This window comes from Salvelinus namaycush, chromosome 5 (genome assembly GCF_016432855.1).
Source record: "Salvelinus namaycush isolate Seneca chromosome 5, SaNama_1.0, whole genome shotgun sequence".
Lineage (NCBI taxonomy): Eukaryota > Metazoa > Chordata > Actinopteri > Salmoniformes > Salmonidae > Salvelinus > Salvelinus namaycush.
This window is the reverse complement of record NC_052311.1, coordinates 45,172,982-45,194,234: the sequence shown is the minus strand read 5'-3', so window position 1 is coordinate 45,194,234 and position 21,253 is coordinate 45,172,982. Positions and strand designations below refer to the sequence as shown.

Below are 21,253 nucleotides of genomic sequence, written 5' to 3'. Positions count from 1 at the left end.
ATCCACAGCTCTGGTACTTTGGTGTTGTGGGTGGCAAATATTTATACGCTAGAGATACGACATGATATTATTGTAGTGTGGTCTGAATATTGATCAGTATGTTGTAGGCAAGATTTTCTTCATTCTGGTCCTGGGGACCCAAAGGAGTGACCTTTTTAGATGTTGCCCTAGAACGACACAGCTGATTCCACCAAAGGTTTGATAATGAGTTGATTAGTTAAATCAGGTGTGTTGTTCTGGTGTAAACACAAAAACGTGTACCTCTTTGATCCCCAGAAACAGAATTAAAAAACACCGTTGTAGCTTGTGACTCTCAACACCTACTTTTATTAAACGTGTCCATTTGAATCCTTCAGCTTTACAGTGACGAATTTGAAACAAGAATGAGTCTCCGTTTTACGTCAAATAATCACATTTTAAGCTTTCAGGAAGCATACAGTACATTAAGGCACCACTGGGCTGGTTTGAGAACGTTCCCTGAGGCTTTTCAGGTGAATATGACAACTCACCGGCCTGCTGTCAGCTGTTACCCTTTCCCCTGCCAATAGTGCCATGTCCCGCCAGTTGTATCATATCTCCTTTGTTAAAAAATATACCGTACTCTCTTTATTCTCATCCCCCTCCCACCCACCCCCTCCACTACCCAAAAAGAGTTTGGGGAAGCCCCCCCCCCCCCCCCCACACACACATCCCGCAGGAATCAGGAGAGATTTGAAATTAGGAAGGGGGATTAAGTCCTACACCCTACCCCCCCCCCATAATCCACCAAAACAACGCTTTCTAACATAGAGCGAGAGGTCGGGAGGCGTGGGTAGGTACTCTCTGTCGGTTACCCCTTATGGGTGCTTTCCCTCGGAAAGGACGCGCATACAGGCAGCTCGTTTAGTTTCCAGTACGACCCCCTTTTTCATGATCCTCTATAGCGTAATGAGGTAACAGGGGAGATGGGTGTAATATCCGCTAATAGGGTCGACGGGAGCTGATTTTATTGGGATTGGCATTGGCACAAGGACGTTGGTGACATAGGCGCTGTAAAGCTGTGTTGTTGCCCCATGCAAATGCTAATTGTAATGTTGGTTTCGACATCAACCATAACAACAAGGCCCATCAATGATGATGAGGAGGAGGTGGATTACAATAATATTACTGATGCCCGATGATGTAAGACAGTGGCTGTGCACTGAAATAGGGTCCCGGTTTTAAATATGTCAATGAGAGGGCTGGAGCTATAGCAGGCCATGGGATGCACTTTTAATTTCATCGCTCTGTCAAGTTTTATTAAAACCCATTCGTCACAAAGAGAGAGAGAGAGGAAGAGAGAGTGAAAGAGAGAGAAAGAGAGGGAGAGAGAGGCAAGGAGGGGTGATTTGCTGGGGGTAATAATGGGGATAGGAGTGGAAGGGGGAGGGTGTTTTGGGTTGGGTGGGGGTAGGGTAGAGTGAGGAGAGGTGTGTTGGCATCACCTTAGGGAGTGGGCCTGAGAGGGAGAAAGAGAAAGCGAGAGAGAGGGGGAGAGAGGAGCTCACCGGGAGAGATTAATGATGGAGCAGGGGTACTCAGGACAAGGGGGACCAACGCCCACCAAGTCCCTCTACCCCTCCACCCCCCCAACCCAGCCACAAATCCCCACCCCACTACACCCCATCCCCATGCCCATTTGTTACTGTCTTTGGAGGCCATCGAGGCTTAATGTTATGCCCCTTGATTTTCCTCGAGTTCCAGGCAGAAACACTAGACAGCACATCTAAACCCATCAGCTCTTTGGTCTCCTCAGCTCAGACACACACGCTGATTATTAATTGCCTTGATTCAAGCCTAATTATGCTCCCTCACTTCTCGAAAGAAGGAAGGGAATTCCTTCAGATCAGCTACAATGAGCGTTGTGTTGTTCAGACACAAGCGTTCACATCGCGGGGTAATGTTAGCACTTCTTGATGTGTTCCCTGTTCCCTTTTAACGTCGGCCATTTTGAAGTAGTAGACCCTGTTTGTGCGGAGTGAGCATTTATTTGTTTTCTCATGCAATGCAGGCTGGGGTTTATAGAAGGATGTGTGTGTGTGTGCGCATGGCTTTGAGCGTGTGCGCCCAGTTCCCTGCCCACCTTCCAATTCACTGCTTTCTGCATGTGTGCATGTGTGTGGCAGTCACTTTTCCTTTCCCTGTCAGAACGCTTAGACTTGGCGCAGGGTTCTGAAGTGCCATCAAAGTCTCTTACACCCCCCATCCTCATCCCCTGTCATCTCCTGCCTAACCCACGCGCCCCCCCCAGGAACACCAATCTACCTCCAATCAAAAGGAAATTAAATGATTCATTATGTCTCCCCTCCCATCTCGTCATGTAAAAACATGAAATATAAAAGAAAGAGAAGTGGTTGGAACTTCGAAACACTTTTACAATGCCTTCCTCCTCCCGGTTCAGACTGAATAGTACATGACGGCAGTGGAAAGAACGCGGCGAGAGAAAGAACTAGCGGGAGGAGAGGAATAAAATGAAGTGTGACAACATATGAATTTCAAATTTCCGTGGAGACATCAAAGTGTGCCATCCCGGGTGCCTCCCGACAAGGACACTTTCTGATTTTTAATTCCGTCCCCTGATTGTATCGCGGGGCCCTCACGAAGAATGGGAGCTGCCGCGCTGCCAGTGAGTGGCATCAGGCAGGGAGAGATAGAGACGGAGGAGAGGGGAGAGGAGGAGGCGGGAGAAGAGAGGGAGAGAGAGGGCGATAGATCAGAGCGGGGTAAGAAGAGGAGACGGAGGAGGAGGAAGGAGAGAAGAAAGGGGAAGCTCCTCCAAACATGGCGGCCTGGCTCTTTGTTGTCGAAGCGATCACAGAGCTTCTTTCATCAGACAGAGAGAAGAAGAGAGAGAGAGAGCTTTCCACTCCTCCACTCCTCTCCGTTTGGGTGATGGGGACAGGAAGGGAGAGGAGGGGGGCAACAGTGCACCCCTCACACACACACATTACAGTCCAAGGCTCTTCTCCCAAGGACTTACTCTCATGTTGAAGGATTACAAAGGCAATACGTCTAGTCCTACGTGTGTATTGTGTGTGTGCCTCTGTGAACATATACATTTGTGTACTGTATATGCTTGAATGTAATATCTGTTGATCTGCACCGCCAAACATGGTTTTGCACCAATATAAACTCTGCTCTGGATGATAAACATTGTTTAAGTCAAAATTTCCACGATGCTTCTGCATTCCCTGGCTGTGCAGGGCTAGAAAACCATAGAATTAGAATGACTAGAACGATCAAGGCCTTTCAGACCCCGACAATATGACTGTATCATGGGTACACTCAATATGGCGGACATGACCATTCTAAAGATGATATTTCTATGTAGCAGATGACTGATGCTGTATAATTGCTTTGGAGGGTCTCAACAGGACCCTTTGAGGCCTCTGGCATCCTGCTACCATGGCAGAGATTCTGTTTCTTGCCACACTGCAGCTATGCCAGCCCAGCCTGCCATGCCACTCTCCCTGCTCCTCCCAGCACCCTGCAACCACCACCCTGCTGGGAGGCAAGAGAAACTCGACGTACAAACACAGGGCTCACAAAGGCCACACACACCACACACTGTGAGTGTTTGAGACTGACTCAAGCCTAGATTCAATCAGACCAAGCATTAACACGCTGATAGCCGACACAGTGTCGGAGGTGTAACTGCGTTGGAGTTGTCAAATCGGTAAGCAGCTGCTCTTGTAATCATTGTCACGAAGTCACACCCGTCCCACTGGTGTTAGAAGTTCAGAACAAGAAAGTGTAGGCTATATAAAAAATAATGACGCTAAAATGTAAAATCATTAAACAAAATAGTGAGGATTTCTATCAGCCTGATTGAGGTATAGAGTACATCTCACAGTCCAGTGTCCGAACATGTTAACAAGGCTGCATGAGATTTCTCTTGATGTGACTCCGTGCAGCCACTCGCAATGTCCGCTTTAGGTATAATGCCGGGAGCCGCTTGTGGATTTGACAGCTCTAACACAGTTCCACCTCCGACAAAACAACCACAGTGCGGATGTCGGCTAAAACGTATCTGATTGAATCAAACCCTGAATTGCAGTCAGAAAGTATGGAATCACTGATCTCCAAATCACCTAGCATCTCAAATTACTCCTCATTATGTGATGAAGATTAGCGATTCTGTGCCTTGCTCAAACCTGCTAACTGACTGGGTACATTTGGGCAATATTGGAGACCAATCATTTTTTGTTTCTTTGTTTTCTTTATTCGACTTGAAAACGACAAAGAACTTTTTCTGTACACCTTAAGTCATGTTTTTTGGTTCAATATCACAAAATAAATATTATCAAAATGCTGATGAATCATCAAAACGGTGAATCGTGGGATGATGAATTGTGGGATCTGGGGTAAATGTGACAGAAAGTAGCTGTGGGAACATGAATCCAGTTCAAAGCGGTGAAGCTCCGTTAGTATAAGACTTTTCTCTGTTTGAAGAAGAACTCAAACCAGTCAAACGAGTACTATTAAACACACGCTGATGAGGTTAGAGAGTTTGGCAGATGAGAGAGAGCAGAGGTATGTGATCGGGAGCCTGTAGGCCTCCGAGGCCTTACCCGGGTGCGTGTGGCGCTGGAGGCATCTCACTGGAGAGCACACCTGGGATTTTATTGCTGTGTCACCTATCCCATAGATTGTTGATCAAACTGTATCTTCTATAAGCAGCTGTCACGTGCACGTGACGTGGTAGGGGGAGCAGAGAGCAGAGTTGGGGGAGGGGACAACTGTGTGGGTGCATTGTGTGTGTGTGTGTGTGTGTGTGTGTGTGTGTGTGTGTGTGTGTGTGTGTGTGTGTGTGTGTGTGTGTGTGTGTGTGTGTGTGTGTGTGTGTGTGTGTGTGTGTGTACTGTGCGAGAACATGTGTGATGTTCACCCCATACAGCAGCCATGATCACAAATCTGATTAAATCTTTTAACGTTTCTACCCTGAAAAGTATGCAAAACATGTAAGTCTCCTCACAGGCTTCTCACCCCTGGCATTTCTTTCCAGGTGCAATGTAAAACTGCAAGTCTATATGGTAATCCGTACAGCATTATGTTTCACCTTAGATTACATAAAATTGTCCTTATAAGACCAACAGATGATGAGACAGCAGAAACGACTTTTTGAGTGTTGAGGTTATTTCTCTCTCTCTGTGTGATGTTCCTATGCAATAAAATATTATCCAAATTGTCCAGACACACATGAAATGACACACATGCACAAACAAAAGCACAAACACACACACACACACACCCACACAACAAATATTGTAGAAAAAAAACATGAAATAAAGAAGGGGGTCAGTTCTGCCCGTACCCCCCCACCTCCACCACCCTCCACCCCCGACACACACCCACTCACTCCTCCTTTCCCTGTCTCCCAGTCGTCCCAGAGAGAGAAAGCTGTGGAGGGGTGCAGAAGCAGCTGGGAGACGCTGAGCCACAATGGCCCTTCAGGGGGAGACAGCTTTAATCCCTCCCCCATCCCACAGCGATACTGAAAGGAGAGCTGTCACTCAAACACGGGCACCCTCGGGTCTCTGAGATGGGCGCGCCGTTAGGATTCTCGGATTTAGGATTTACCTTCGAACCCCCCCTAACCGCCCCATCCCCCTCCTCTTCTCCCTCCTGTTCCTCCTGCTCTTAGGCAGCTGGATAAAATCCACCACCAGTCTGTGTTGTACAACGTGCGTGCGTGCGTGCGTGCGTGCGTGCGTGCGTGCGTGCGTGCGTGCGTGCGTGCGTGCGAGCGAGCGAGCGAGAGAGCGAGAGAGAGAGAGAGAGAGAGAGAGAGAGAGAGAGAGAGAGAGAGAGAGAGAGAGAGAGAGAGAGAGAGAGAGAGAGAGAGAGAGAGAGAGAGAGAGAGAGAGAGAGAGAGAGAGAGAGAGAGAGAGAGAGAGAGCATAGTATACATAGTATATATGCCATCTTTGGTTTGAACATCCCTTTGAACATTTTGATAAATACAAGAAATGTAACTAATTAAAAATTATAGTGTGACGGGTTAAAATAGATTATATTTAAATATTTCTTTATTTGGATGCTTTGCATAGTCATTACACAGATTTAAATAACGCATTACAATACATGATATTACTGTAACACATTGTCAATTCAAATGAGTAGTTCATTAATGGAATTCAATGAAGCAGCATTAGGCTATATAATTCAAACTGCATAGTGAAGAGCCTTTGGATGCATTTTCTGTGAGTGTTTAGCAGGACACATTGACACACACACACACACACACACACACACACACACACACACACACACACACACACACACACACACACACACACACACACACAATAAACACTTATTTTGAGGTGTCAGTCTGTAATGTCCCCTGGCAGTGTGTGTGTGTGTGTGTGTGTGTGTGTGTGTGTGTGTGTGTGTGTGTGTGTGTGTGTGTGTGTGTGTGTGTGTGTGTGTGTGTGTGTGTGTGTGTGTGTGTGTGTGTGTGTGTGTGTGTGTGTGTGTGTGTGTGTGTGTCATCAGCTGATCGGTGCACTACTCAGAGAGAGAGAGAGAGAGACCCTGCTGAGAATGCCTTCGGCCACCATTATCACCATTATGTCTTCAGTGTGTGTCCATGTGTGTCCGTGGTATGATGGTGTGAGGGGGAGATTTGTGTGTTTGTTTTATGTTTGTTTGTGTGTGTATCTCTGTGTATGGATCTACGTATATCAGCCTGTAAGAGATGATGGGTATAAAGACATTGGAGACAGGGGGAAGCTGTGTGTGTGTGTGTGTGTGTGGGGGGGGGGGGCAGTGCGTGTGTCCATACATGCGTGTTTGTGTGCGTGTGATTATGTGATAGATCTGTCCCTGTGTGTGGTGTCAAATCACCCAAAAGTAACCCCGATAATAAAGCAGTAATAGCTATATGAATCAATGAACGAATGAAGATGAATTAAAATGAATGAATACTATAAAGTCTGAGCACAATGTGTCTGATAAAAGAATGACCATTCATTCAAACCTTCCAGATGCACTGAAATATAAAATGAGTCAACACACTACCAAATTTAGACTTCAAAAAACTGACACGAAGCATATGTACACTTCATATTTAATTTCTCCCCCCCCCCCCCCCCCCCCCCTCCATCACAAACCAAACCACAGAGCAACCCTCCACGGCAAAGCCCACCGCAGAGCAAGTTTTAATGGTAAATCAACAAAGCCCCACATGAAAGAAAGGCTAGCTTTCCAGTTTGCAGGCTGAGGAATTATTCATCAGTGATGTAGCATTGCACTGCGGGCCAAAAACCTGCAGCAGCGCTCCCTTTTAATTGCCAGAAAATGACTGTAAATGATACGGGTAGAGGGGGCAAAAAGGGAAAGTCGGGACCGGGGAGCTAAACAGACGAAGCCCCCCCGATCCTGAATTTCCAAGGGGCTCCCAGATAGATAAAACTGTGTGGTAATCAGAGTGAGTGTCTCTCCCTCCCCTCCCCCCAGAAATGGAGAGAGAAAAAACGCCATCAAAAAAGGAGTTGAGGGATGGAGGGATTAGGGTGGTGAGAGACTTTACTACGCTCTTTTTGTGCTCGGAACCTGCAGGATTAGAGATAACAAATGTTAGGGAAGGACACGCACCTGCTGTGAGGGAGAGGGGCGAAAAGGGGCGAGGGAACGCACCCCCGCTTAAACAGCAAGAGTGGGCTTTGGTGCCCCTGTGCCAAATTAAAGGAAGGGAGGAGAGGAGAGGGAGGAGAAGAGGGAGAGAATGAAGGAGAGGTAGAGAGTGAGCTGGGATAAATGGAACGAATACAAAGTCAAATTTGTAATTGTCAAACGGATCAAAGAATATGGATTTGTTGTACGGGGTGGGCTCAAAATACTTGAGCTTGGACCTGAGCTTCAATAACTGATGTCCTTCTATGTGGGACCCATCAGCCCATGTGTATTATATTTGTGTAATAACCCCTTAATTAATCAATTTATTGGTCAAACAAACAAGTAAAGAAACAGTCCATATCTTCTCAAACCCTCTCTCTAAACTCTCCTCTCCTCCTTCCTTCTTCCCTCCTCCCTTCCGTCAGTCCCTCCATCTTGTTCCGCCCTCCTCCCTCTCCCTGGGTCGTGTGGGGCTGAAATTGCAGCTGGGGCCTAGGGACCTCCCCCTGTGCTATCTTAAGTGACCCCGGCACAGGCAGCACTCAGACTGGTCAATCAACAATTAAAAGCCGTCTGTAGCCACTAACTCAATTCAGCCGGCTGGCTTAGTGCCTTGATGCGGTCCCGGCGCAGTCCCGGAACGCACACAGGCCAGACAGCAGAGAGACAGGCTGGCTGGTCAGTGCCTTAGCCATGACCCCTTGTTTGGTAAGGGCATAAACGTTTGGTCACTCCTACACTCATTCCTATATTAACATTGTTTTAACCCTCTAGGTGTGTTGGAAACCATCTACAACAGCCAGAGCACACGACTAGAGGTTTGCACATTTTACCATACCCTCATGCTCAGGTCGCGACCCCGGTACTATTTTGTCGGTGTATGGAGATGTACTGCAGGCTGCACTTCCACCTGAGAGGTTTCGACCCCAGCGTGCGCTCAATACTCAGCTTGACCTTTTGTTTTTCTGGACTTAATTCATTTGCTGTAGTGGGTGGTGCATTTAGAAATGAGAGCCATCTACTAGCTCCCACACACAAATGGATGCACACACATACACACAAATGAATATGCACACACACACCAACACGCTAGCATACGCAAGTAGGCACACACACACTTACACAAATGAATGTGCTCACACACATACACACACACGCTTCGATTGATCCATATGTTTCCCATATTCATTGTATAATCCCATTCTCTAGAATGACTTGAAATCTAATATAAAAGCAAAAGGGAGAATAACTGCGGGGGCCGGTAAACGAAGCATAAAGACCCCAAGTGACCGAGGGGAATTATTTGGCTCCATTAAGCAAGCATTAACATGAATTACTATCTAATTAAAATTAAACAGCTCATTAATAACTTTCCAGTGGGTCTCTGACTGCAGCTAAGTTATCTGGTGAGTGCGCAGTAATGTGTGTGTGTGTGTGTGTGTGTGTGTGTGTGTGTGTGTGTGTGTGTGTGTGTGTGTGTGTGTGTGTGTGTGTGTGCGTGCGTGCGTGCGTGCGTGCGTGCGTGCGTGCGTGCGTGCGTGCGTGCGTGCGTGCGTGCGTGCGTGCGTGCGTGCGTGCGTGCGTGCGTGCGTGCGTGCGTGCGTGCGTGCGTGCGTGCGTGCGTGCGTGCGTGCGTGCGTGCGTGCGTGCGTGCGTGCGTGCGTGCGTGCGTGCGTGCGTGCGTGGAGTTGTCTGTGATTGTGCCAGAACTAGGAGAGTAACCAGAGGGACAGGACTGATCAGTCTATGCCCCAGTGAAAAGCCTGCTGGATCAAATAAGGTCTCTCTCTCTCTCTCTCTCTCTCTCTCTCTCTCTCTCTCTCTCTCTCTCTCTCTCTCTCTCTCTCTCTCTCTGTCTCTCTGTCTCTGTCTCTGTCTCTGTCTCTGTCTCTGTCTCTGTCTCTGTCTCTCTCTCCCTCTCTCTGTCTCTCTCAGCTCCTAGGAATTACGTATTGTAAGAAGTCTGCCTTAACTTTCTAAATGGGTTTGATATACTGCGTGTTGTAGGTTCGTTATCCCAGCTTTTATTGATGCATGTTTTTAATATGCATAGTATTTCTTAAAGGTAAAGTAAAAACAAAATGTGATCAAGATAGTATGCCTATCTGTCTTAACATTTTAAATCCACTACTGAACATTTACTGACATGGCACTCAAAGGAATATAGTGCAAAGACATCCAGCTTAAATAACATCCCTCTATAATGGTACACGAGGATAAATCTGATTACAGGATTATAGAAAGAGAATAACTAATGAGCCAAAATGAAAATAACCGCAGGTCATTCTAATTCTATGGTCTCACTCATGTACGCAATATCGAGTATTCCTGCCTGATATTGAAGTAGCTGTGTACACTATCATAATATTCAACTTGTTTTCTTCCTTAGTGAATAGTATCAATTGATGTTACCGACAAAAAACTATACAATAGTCAAACGGAAAAGAGTTCAGTCATATCTCAGTGAGTCACATAACTTTTACAGCTTTGGTTTTTTCAAAACGTTTTCCTCACCTGTTACTAACCTCTTCTAAACTGACAGGTTTTACAAATTCATGTTTTGTGGTACCCAAACCAGACGTCCTCTCAATTTCAACAGAGACACAATCCTCCTAATATAGACAAATATATTTTATGTTGTGTACTCAAGACAATCCATATGTGTCCTCTTGTAAAAATCTACAGTATGTAAATATTTAAAGGGATAGTTTTCCAGGTTGATTGGAGTAAACAACACAGAAAACTATCCCTTTAATTGATGTAATTTGTCATAAAGTACAACCTTCAACCTGCAGAAGTGAATCTATCTATTATTTGACATCAGTTATCGTGGACGCACTCTCTCTCTCCGCGAGGCCAACTTTACTCGTTCACATTCCGGTCCAGTATTAAGAAAAGAGACAGAGGATGAAAGGGTGGATAGGTAGAGAGGAAGGATGGGTGGGCTGAGGGGGAGAAGCAGGACGGATGGACATTCGGCGGGGGGGGCAACATGCTTACGCCAGTGGAGGCTACTAAGGGGAGAGCGGCTCATAATAATGGCTGGAACGGAGCGAATGGAATGGCATCAAACACATGGACACCATGATTCCACTCCAGCTCTTACCACGAGCCCGTCCTCCCCAATTAAGGTGCCACCAACTTCCTGTGGCTTACACTCACACACACACACACACACACACGTGTAGTGCGTGACATCTCAGCCTGGCGGGTGGCGTGGTGTGTCCTGTTGGGGTGGTAACCTGCGTGTTGCTGAGCCTGCGTGAGGCTGTGTTGTCTTCAGGCCCCTGTCAGGAGAGGAGAGGAGAGGAGAGGAGAGGAGAGGAGAGGAGAGGAGAGGAGAGGAGAGGAGAGGAGAGGAGAGGAGAGGAGAGGAGAGAGTCAACACCGGCTCTGTGGTGATCATATTAACGATTCTCCTAATCATTTCAACAAAGGGGACGAGAGATAGAGGAGAAAAGGGGAGAAAGGGAGGGGAGGGAAGGAAAGGAAGAAAATAGATGAATAAGGAAGTAACAAGAAGAAGACGATGATGACGATGACGACGACGACGACGACGACGACGACGACGACGACGACGACGACGAGATGATGATGATGATGATGATGATGATGATGATGATGATGATGATGATGATGATGATGATGGTGAAGGTAGGAAATTAAGAACGGTGTAGAATGATGCTGATCTGAGCTGAAACAAAATAAGTGACCAACTAGGCCCTCCCTTTAGCACCACAACGTATGATTAAGCAACATCAGCACATAAAGTTGAGCAAAACTAGTCGAAAGAATAACAAAACACTACTGTACTCAGCATATTGATAACAATGGAACCCCCTTTCCAATCCAAAGCACAACACAACCATATTTCACGAAAGGACTATAATTCGATAGGCCTTCGCAGGTGGAGAGAGAGCAGAGAAAAGAGAGAGGGAGACAGTGAGAGAGCAGAGAAGAAGAAGAGATGGGGATGCTGCCAAAATGTATTCAGGTGCATGCATCTCACCCCTCCAGCCCACAAGCTGTTTACCTCTCTATCAGTCAGTCTCTAAGAGAGCAGGGACCCCATCCATATTCACACAGCCACAAATTCCACTGCTTATCTCGACCAACCTTCTAAAACCTCCCTGTGTTCCCCCCCGCACATACATACATACATAAACACATCTTTATGGAAGCAAGAGGCAAACCAAGAGGCATAGGCACACACGTCCAGGAGGGGGGAGAGGATAAGGATCACTTTGAATTCAAAGTAGAGGATTGTGTCCCTCTGTGGACGGACAGGAAGCCACACAGGTTAGGTCTGATGGTTGAAGCCCAGGCACCAACACCCCAGCAGAGAGGTAGACAGGAGCTGAGAAGGGGCTTAGGGGATGGATGCCAAGCCTGATGCTTTAAAGCCTGTCACGGAGTTAGATGGAAGGTTTGGAACTCTGAAAGTAAAGTGAAAAGTTGTCCCGATATAGTGAATTGTTTATGGGCTTTAATTGTGCTATCGATTAGTGTTGGCGTGTGTTCTCTTGTTCCTATAACTCATTGAGTGTATTCTAATCCGTTGATATCCTAATGTTTGGTAAGAGACATGGGCACCCGTGCAAAGAAAGGATGTCCGCTTATCTCTGACCATCTGATCATTTTAACGTGATGATTTTACTGATACCTTTTACTAATGTTGCAGTATGAGACTAAACAATGATTTCATTTCAGGCATCAAGTGAGAAATTATATTCTTAACTTTGACCACCAAAGTACACAAAGCACAATTTCCCAAAATAGCTTTATTAAAAATGGAAATACTTTAATACTGGCGCCAGGTTGTTGTTGTGGTGGTGTTTTATTTCTCATTCCCTTTTGGGAAGTGGCATTAAGTGGGCAAGCGGGACATTTTGGTGCTGGCAGCTTTAAAACATGAACGACAGGAAAGGAACGGACACAAATAGACTGTTCAAAGAATGGTGGGCTGGGCACCACAGACGCACCCCGTGTAGTGGGAGCGGTACCCCATTCTGTTGCGCGCGGTGCTGCTCGGGGATTGAAGTTAGGAACTCTCTCCACGACTAATTGCGCGCCGGTGCCTTTTCATGAATATTCATCCCATATCGTGTTCAGACCCCCGTCTAATTAGTATAAGAAATAGGGAGAAATCTCGCACCTTTTACCACAAGAGAAGCGTTCTCCTCGCGTTCTCAGGGGGATGCTGGCAGAAGCGCCGAGTTCATTAGCCAAAAAGGAAAGGGAAAAAAGTTACCTGAAAAGCATAGGACGTTGGTCCTTTACGCACTAGGCAAATGGGCTATAGCGATCGTGTAGTTAGTGCATATTACGCAAGTCTGTCAAAAAAGAAAGACTGAAAGTGGGGGAAAGTACAATTATCTGAATTGTGGAAGTTTGTGAATAATAGGTATTTTCAGAAATGTTTAATGCAAATTTAGAGGTGGCAGGTGCAACGGTCGATTGAATGACCCTCTAGAAGTGGAATAAAGGTGTGTTTAACATCAAATGCAGTGCAGTCTAATATGGGTTTCCTTTCTGGGACTATGCAGGGAGATGTCTAGCATACAATGTGCCTAATTTTAGGAACTTAAAATCTTCATCCTCCATCTGAATTTGAGAAAGGTATTTCGGTGAAATGGCTTTCAGAAAGCACCAGCTTCAATGCTTAATTGTTTGGAGGAATATAAAATACTTTTGTTTAGCATTTTATTCTTTTTTTAGCTCATGGACAGGCAAGCATAGAGGAAATACACATATTTGACTTTGACCTGTAGAAATAGATCCAAACTTACAGTGGGCTAGGCCTGTAATTCTAGGCACTGGGTGACAGTTGTTGAAAGTTATCCTCAAGAGTTTTATTAGCCTATTATAAAGACAACCCCTGCAACTTTATTTAATTTATTTAAAAACAGAATTAGGTCTCAATGTCCTTGTTTGAATTTGTAAATTGAGTCAATAACGTTTTTACACAAGTCATTTTTTTTACTTGAATATTGAATGCTATGAATACTATAATTGTACAAATAGTATATGATATTATAAATACTGTTAGACGGTTGTTGTGGGGGTAGGCCTATGAATTTCAGGTATTTGAATACTGATGTTTTTGTTGTTTAATCATTCGGAATTGCCTTCTAGGAACATGGTTAGGCTAAATTAAGAGTGGACCGGGTGGCTGTTGGTTGAGGCGCTTCCAGGTTATAATTGTATTCAAGTCGAGGAGGTCCCACGTGAGGCTTTAACACGTGACTGGCAGGGAGCGCAAACCATACTATAAGGGAAAAAAATAAATAATAATACTTCTGATACAAGTCCGTTGGGCACACAACGTCACACGACGACATTGTTGTAGTTTATGAACACACGCATAATTGTAAATAATGATGGTGAGTTTATTGTAGAGAGTGCAGAAACGAAATGCTACAGCCTGCTGCTAAGATACACATGCACTTTCATCCTAACGTATGCAGATAGATTGTCTATCTTATTTTTCAAAATGTTCATAGCCCAAATAGGCTACAGCGTAAGTCAATTTCTTCACCATAGAGTTAGCTAACCACAATGAATACTAACATTTCTGCATAGGCTAGTGCACTTGGACGTGACCGGACTATAAAAAAGAGCGGTGCGAGAAAAGGGGACGGGAATGGTGTTTAGAAAGGGTTCAATGTGACACAAGGCAGACTGTTGAAAATTGAGACTATTATTTTGGGACAGGGTCACCCGGGCTTTCTCAACTCGCATCACCATGCTTTATACTCACTAGTCAGCTACAGAAACCCCATAATTGTGTGTTCCACTGTCTTTTTTTATGAATTCATCATATCGTGACCTCTTTTTTTGTTGTTGCCTTTTCCTGTACCGCGTATCATTCATCAGTAGTAAGATGCGTGTCATCCCTTTCAACGCTCTTTCCATAGCAACCTCGTGCATCTTAGCAAAAATTCACCTAGTTCCACACAAGGCCATATTCTTTACAAAGAGAGGGGTGAGCATCTGGATCTTTTTTTTCCACAGCTCCTCGAGCTGGCTGGCAAAGCACAAGAGTTGGTCTGTATGTCTGTGGCTGCCCGGGCAGCACCGCTTCCCCGGCAGAAAATACTTTTTATAGACTTGGAGACGAGAATGACTGAATGGTAACGCGTCTTCATTAACCGAGGCGTGGAACTGACTCTCCGCCAACAGTCACAACTCTACAGAGTAGTCTCCAAGGGTTCAGGGATCTTAAAAGTCCTTACAAAATGTTCGGCACTGACTTAACATCTTACAAATGAACATGCAAAGGCCCTTGGCAGATCAAGTGGTATTCGGATGAATCTAAACTATTTTACTCAAGTGGAAATGTTGTATTAGGTTACTGAATGTATCAAAGCAACACACAGCGCGTTTTGATATGTAGATGATTTGCATATTGAATAGTTTGAAGAGGTTGTGTTAACCAGCCTATTCGATTTGTTTATATTGCCTACCTGTTATTTGGTATATTATCAAATTCAAGGTAGCAAATAAGGATAATGGCTTTAATTGACATTTAATCAGTCACTAAGCAGTAGCCTATAACACTGCTATTATTATGTTATTAATGAAAACAGACACTTCGATAACAACTAATATTGCATCTTTCTATTTGAAGACATCCTCAAATATTTCACTGAATATTTTGTAGATTATGAAATCAAAATTCCTCTGTAACTTTTTAATGATTTCTAAATTACACCTGACCAACTCTTGGGAATTGTCTCCCCTTAGTCAATCAAAAATAAATATATAAAGGTTGGACGGGCAAAACCACGCCTTTCAAGAGATGATGACGAGCACCTGTGACCCCAAGAGCATCTTATCCACACACGCACTATATTCTTCAGTGTCGTGTCGTGCCAGAGTGAAGTAAGGACACACGTAGCAGAAAAGAGAGCAAACTTACCGTTAAATCGTGCTCTAGTCCGGGGATCAAAATGAATAAATATTACAGCGCGTCCCACTGTAGCCTACAAACAGAGAGCAGTGTCATGTGAGAGACGAGAACAACATAAACACGCGCGTGAGATAAAATGCATTCAGGTAAATAATTCAAATAAAGAGTGATGCCTGAAAAAGCTTCCAAAAAGCTTCAGTTTTAGAAGGAGTGGTACATGCGCCTGATTGCGGAGTTTTAGGCGACTGGAACGGGAGAGATGTAAGATTTGTTTAAAGCCCCGCATTTCCATTTAAGAACGTGATTGTGTTTGCAAAGATCCCTTTCAATCTTCGCATCTCCCCCCTCTCTACCCCTCAGCGTCTCCGAGGCTGCTTTGCAATTCATAGAATTGGTAATTTGCTATTGGGACAAAACGTGAAGGGAAAAATAATCAGATCAACCGGGAGAGGAGTGTGGAAGAAGCCAGGAGGGAGAAACACAGGATTTTCACTCTAAGTTGCTGTTTAGTAAAATGCTTCGAGAGAAACGCTATAAAATACCTTCGGCTTTTCATGAGCTTTGCATATAGGTCCACATTTTCACGGGTGGTAAAATTTTACGTGATATTTGGAGATAATTTTATTTGACAACCATAACTTTTTAAGAAGGTACTCTTATAGTACTCTTATACAGTTTAGGCATGTTTGTCATTGAGCAGACGCTCTTAATCAGAGCGACTTACAGTTACATGTATAACCACAATTTGAATCCTTAAACACATTATTATCCATGCCCTTATTCATTTAGCATAATAGAAAAATTAGCAGATGTATGTTACAATTGTCCAAAGCCCTATCCAATGACAAAAGTGTGTGTGCGTGCGTGTGTGCGTGCGTGCGTGCGTGCGTGTGTGTGTGTGTGTGTGTGTGTGTGTGTGTGTGTGTGTGTGTGTGTGTGTGTGTGTGTGTGTGTGTGTGTGTGTGTGTGTGTGTGTGTGTGTGTGTGTGTGTGTGTGTGTGTGTGTGCGAGAGAGAGAGAAAGAGAGAAAGAGAAAGAGAGAAGCCTAATGATAAGCGTTGATGAGCAGATCATACACTCTTAGAAAGAAAAGGTTCTAGATAGAACCAAAAAGGGTTCTATGCTTGCTTCATATATGGCACCCTTAAGGTTCTATACAGAACCAAAATTGGTTTAATATTGAACCCTATATGGAACCCAAAGTGAAGAAGAACCCCTGGTGTTCTGATCAAAGCACCCTACAAAAGGGTTATATATAGAACCTTTAGAGGTGTCATATATGAACCAAGCAATTATAATTGCTATTATGGTTCTGTACAGGACCTTTTTTTCTAAGTGGTTAACATTGGAAATGTCATAAACAACTGGGATAAATGATTAAAGGGTAGCCTTTATTATTAAAGGAAAAGGGCATTGAGATTTGTCACACATTCTCACCATATTCATAGGAATATCTACATCACACAGTGCTTATTTACATGCATCTCTTTTTGTGGGTGGTTGTAATTCTAGAACACCACACTATAAGAATACTAATCTTCTTAAATAGGGAGCGCTCCAGTTAGTCATCACTGACTAAAAGGATATCAAGGTGGAGGGGGGATTTTGTCACCCCATCAAAAAGATCCCCGTACTCCCCCACGTGGTTATTTGCAAAACAACCCGAACGAACCCAACGAAACCCAATCATTTCGTACTGTTTTCCAACCCTCTCCGCCCTGGCTTGGAGAGAGAGGATGGATGAAAAAATGAGAAAGGGGCGACCAATTGCGAGTTCTGTGCGCCTGCGACATGCAAACAAGCAGCCCACGAGAGAGGATAACAGAAACCTAAGTCATATTCAGAGACCGTAAAGTTACCAATAGACTAAAATATAAATGTAATATATAGAATTAACATGTTTCTATATAGTATATGTGAAACAGAGCCCTATTCGTTATGTGCGTAAAATGCGCTCTACAACGTAGGCTATGCCTCTTGTGGGCTTGAATCCGTAAGGAGCCAATACAAGCGAAGAGGAGGCGTGTCTTAGCTCTTCACCAAGACCTCCCAGAGCAGGTTGTTGCGTTTTTAGCTCTAAAGCCTCCAGACCTCCGAAGTACTCGTCAGTTTTCGAAGTCGGAGCCATGGCTACAACAGCTCAGTATATTCCGCGGAATAACTCCTTACCGTCCAACCCGCTCATGCATCCGGATTCGGACAGGATGCACCAGGGGACGACCTACAGAGAGGTGCAGAAAATGATGCACCACGAGTACTTGCAGGGGCTAGCGGCGACCAACACGGGACATCCGATGAGCCTGACGCACCACCAGTGGCTGCCCACCTCCAACACCGACTGGACCAGCGGTACCCATATCGGGCAACAGGAGCACAACAAAGCCAGCGTTCAGGCGAGTCGAGAGGACCTGAGCAGTGGCTTCCACCATAGATCTCACCTGGTGCACCAGCAGACGCAGAGTAGCCACCATGGATCGTGGGCGCCGACCACGGCGCACCACTTGTCCCCGCTGTCGCCTGCCTCCAACGGGCACCAGTCGCTAGTTTACTCGCAGCCGGGATACACGAACCTTAACGCCATGCTAAATCCCCAGCCCGCCTCTCTGCACCACAGCATGCGGGACCCGCTCCACGACGATACAGGTAGCCATGACAACCAGATGGAGTCCCCCCAGCAGGCGTTCAGCCACCACCAGGACCACTCAGACGAGGATGCGCCCAGCTCCGACGACCTAGAGCAGTTCGCCAAGCAGTTCAAACAGCGAAGGATCAAACTGGGCTTTACACAGGCGGACGTGGGCTTGGCCTTGGGCACCCTGTACGGAAACGTCTTTTCTCAGACCACTATCTGCAGGTTCGAGGCACTGCAGCTCAGCTTCAAGAACATGTGCAAACTTAAGCCACTGCTAAACAAGTGGCTGGAGGAGACAGACTCAAACACTGGCAGCCCCACCAATTTGGACAAGATTGCTGCGCAGGGCAGGAAACGAAAGAAGAGGACCTCGATTGAAGTTGGGGTGAAAGGGGCGCTGGAAAATCATTTCTTAAAATGTCCCAAGCCCTCCGCCCATGAAATCACCAGTTTAGCCGGCTCTCTTCAATTGGAAAAAGAGGTTGTCCGTGTTTGGTTTTGCAACAGAAGACAAAAAGAGAAAAGAATGACGCCGATAGGGGTCCCTCATCCGAATATGGAGGACGTATATTCTCAAGCGGAGACCCCCCCTCTTCACCACACATTACAGAGTCCCGTGCAGTGACTGTTTTCATGAACAATCCTACAATTTCGGGGGAAACAAGAAAAAAAGGGAAAGGACTATGGAGTTTATAGTATTTCATTTTGTTTTACTGAGAGAGAACAGAGACATGGCAAAGTTGGACAGACAGATGAGTTTTGTCCCAGTAACCGGAGCTTGTGTTACAACAACAAATAGGTAGAATGGAAAATGGTTGAAAAGAAAAACATACACTATTACTGAATTGATTTCGTTCACATTTTAAATGAAACAAATATCTTTATTTACCAAAATTCTATGGAGGAGATGAAGTAAATTCGATGTTTCGTGGCTGTTCAAAGGGAAACGATTAAATGTTGCAAGTGGTGTCTTGAACTGATGGCACTCACCACGGTGCGAGGTGGTTGCCTGAAAATTATCAACAAAGGAGACACACGCGCAATGAACATTTCTCTTTTCAGGCTTAAAACCGATTAACCACTATTTCTAATTATTAGCCTATTCTTTATATTTGTTCTATTAATTGTGATGTTTGATTTTAACTTCAGTGTCACTTCTGTTCTGTATACTGTTTCTATTGTTTCTCTCATTTTATTCGTGTAATGTAACTCATCAAAAACGCCTCCCTTACTCATACTGTTGACACTACGTCATCTGGCCAAAGGAGTTTGTGAAAAGATGATGGAAATTATGGCACCCGTTGATGACAAAAATCCCCACACTTAAATGTCAGATGCATTTCAAAATTGACGAATGCAACAGGACATCTCACGTCTGGCAGCCTTCAAAAATGTATGCTTTGCAGATAGCAACAGACGCTAAAAAGGGCAATATGGATTAATAGTTTATGAAACACGTGTTTCTTGTCGTTTTTTGGGGGGGTATTTGTTTTTATTATTATTTTCCTTTTGTATGGAGCACTTATTATTTCGTTGAAATTATCATTGCAATTTTATATTGGTTTTGTTTTCAGAATTTGTTTTGAGGTAGGCCTTTACTCACTATTTTCATGTTTACAGGTTCCTAAAATCACTCCAGGGCGCCGTCAGCAACTTGCATTGCTAACTGCCAAGCTATTCCAACCACCTTTGGAAAGAGATTGGTTTAATACGAAATGAAAGTGATATTCTCAGGTTACTTCAGTGCCCCAGGTCGAAGTGTCACGCTGTTCTCATTCTTTATATCACGATAAAAAGTAGAACTCGAATTCTGTACCTTCTATATTGATTTGAAAGGTAGCTTATGCTACGCCCCATTCATTTATACCATTCCTATTATTGTATTATAACCACTATATACGGAGAAATTCTGAAAATGCTCTATTGAAAAGTGATGAAGGGACCTGTTTTAGATATTTTTCTGATCTGGAGAAGATAGGAAAAACGGATTAATTGGCCTACTCGTGCGCTGCGTGTCATTTCTCAAGGGTCTGGTACATTCTGATGGACAGTAGCCTATAGTACAATTGCGTACTGCAGACAGTGCTATTCGATACAGCGGGGGAAAACAACTTTCTTCAAAAAAAGATTTGAAATTAAATGTTGCCAGGATTATTTCCAATGTGTAAATATGTCGAATATGTAAACATGTATTTGTTCTGAGATATTTTTTTGTTTGTTTTGTTTTTCGGGCAGTTTTGTACACTTACTAATTCCAAGAAGATATTTTAATATGATTTCATTTATGAATCTGACCATTTATATATATATTTATTTCCTAAATGTGTTTGGAGCTTTTTGTTTGGCTCTGTTAATGGTTATGTTGCAGTGGAATTCAATATGTTTTGTTTACTACATTGGTTGTATGTTGATTGCTAAATGTAGACTGCAAAGTCACATTTCTCCTATTTATGTTATAGTAATATTTTATTACTTACATAAAGCGTATATACAAGAAAAGGTATTTTGTCTTCATTAAGAAACCAAACCGTTTTCCTTTGTTGCTAACCATTGTGAAACCACCAGATGAGGGGGAAAAAAGAGATACAAATGTATGTGGTAAACAAAAATCCAATGCACTAAAATAGTGTGTTGTGCTTAACCACTCTGATTTAAGCCGTCAGAAAGTGTTGGCCTCAACATGTGTTCAGTTTAAACCAGTATCCCGTTATGTAATTGGGATTCATTTAAATCAGAGGCTGTGTACATGTGCTGTTTTAAAGGGAATAGACACAACAGTATGTTTACCTCAGGCATTCATACCCGCATCAAGTCCACACAATCACTGACGTTGTTCACATCTTTGTGTAATCGCAGTATTAAATTGTGCAATATTATTACGAAAATAGTGTCTTTTTATTGACTGATGTACCAATTACAATTAATATTATGATTATTATTACTTAATACTGTTATATGGTAATAACAATGCATTGCCAGGTAAATAATAGTATGCCACATAGCAGCAATGTATCAGACTTGCCCTTGGTGCGCACCAACATGCCAATTGTAATCTTATTTAAAACTAGTAG

The 21,253-nt window shown here is 44.2% G+C and overlaps 1 protein-coding gene across 1 annotated transcript; it reads left to right on the top strand.

Annotated features, from left to right (window-relative positions):
• The first annotated feature begins 17,676 nt into the window (after window positions 1-17,676).
• On the top strand, window positions 17,677-18,807 carry LOC120047560 (POU domain, class 3, transcription factor 1-like). The gene has a single exon (XM_038993090.1). It carries the CDS (start codon window positions 17,677-17,679, stop codon window positions 18,805-18,807), a length of 1,131 nt encoding a protein of 376 aa, XP_038849018.1.
• The last annotated feature ends 2,446 nt before the right edge of the window (window positions 18,808-21,253 follow it).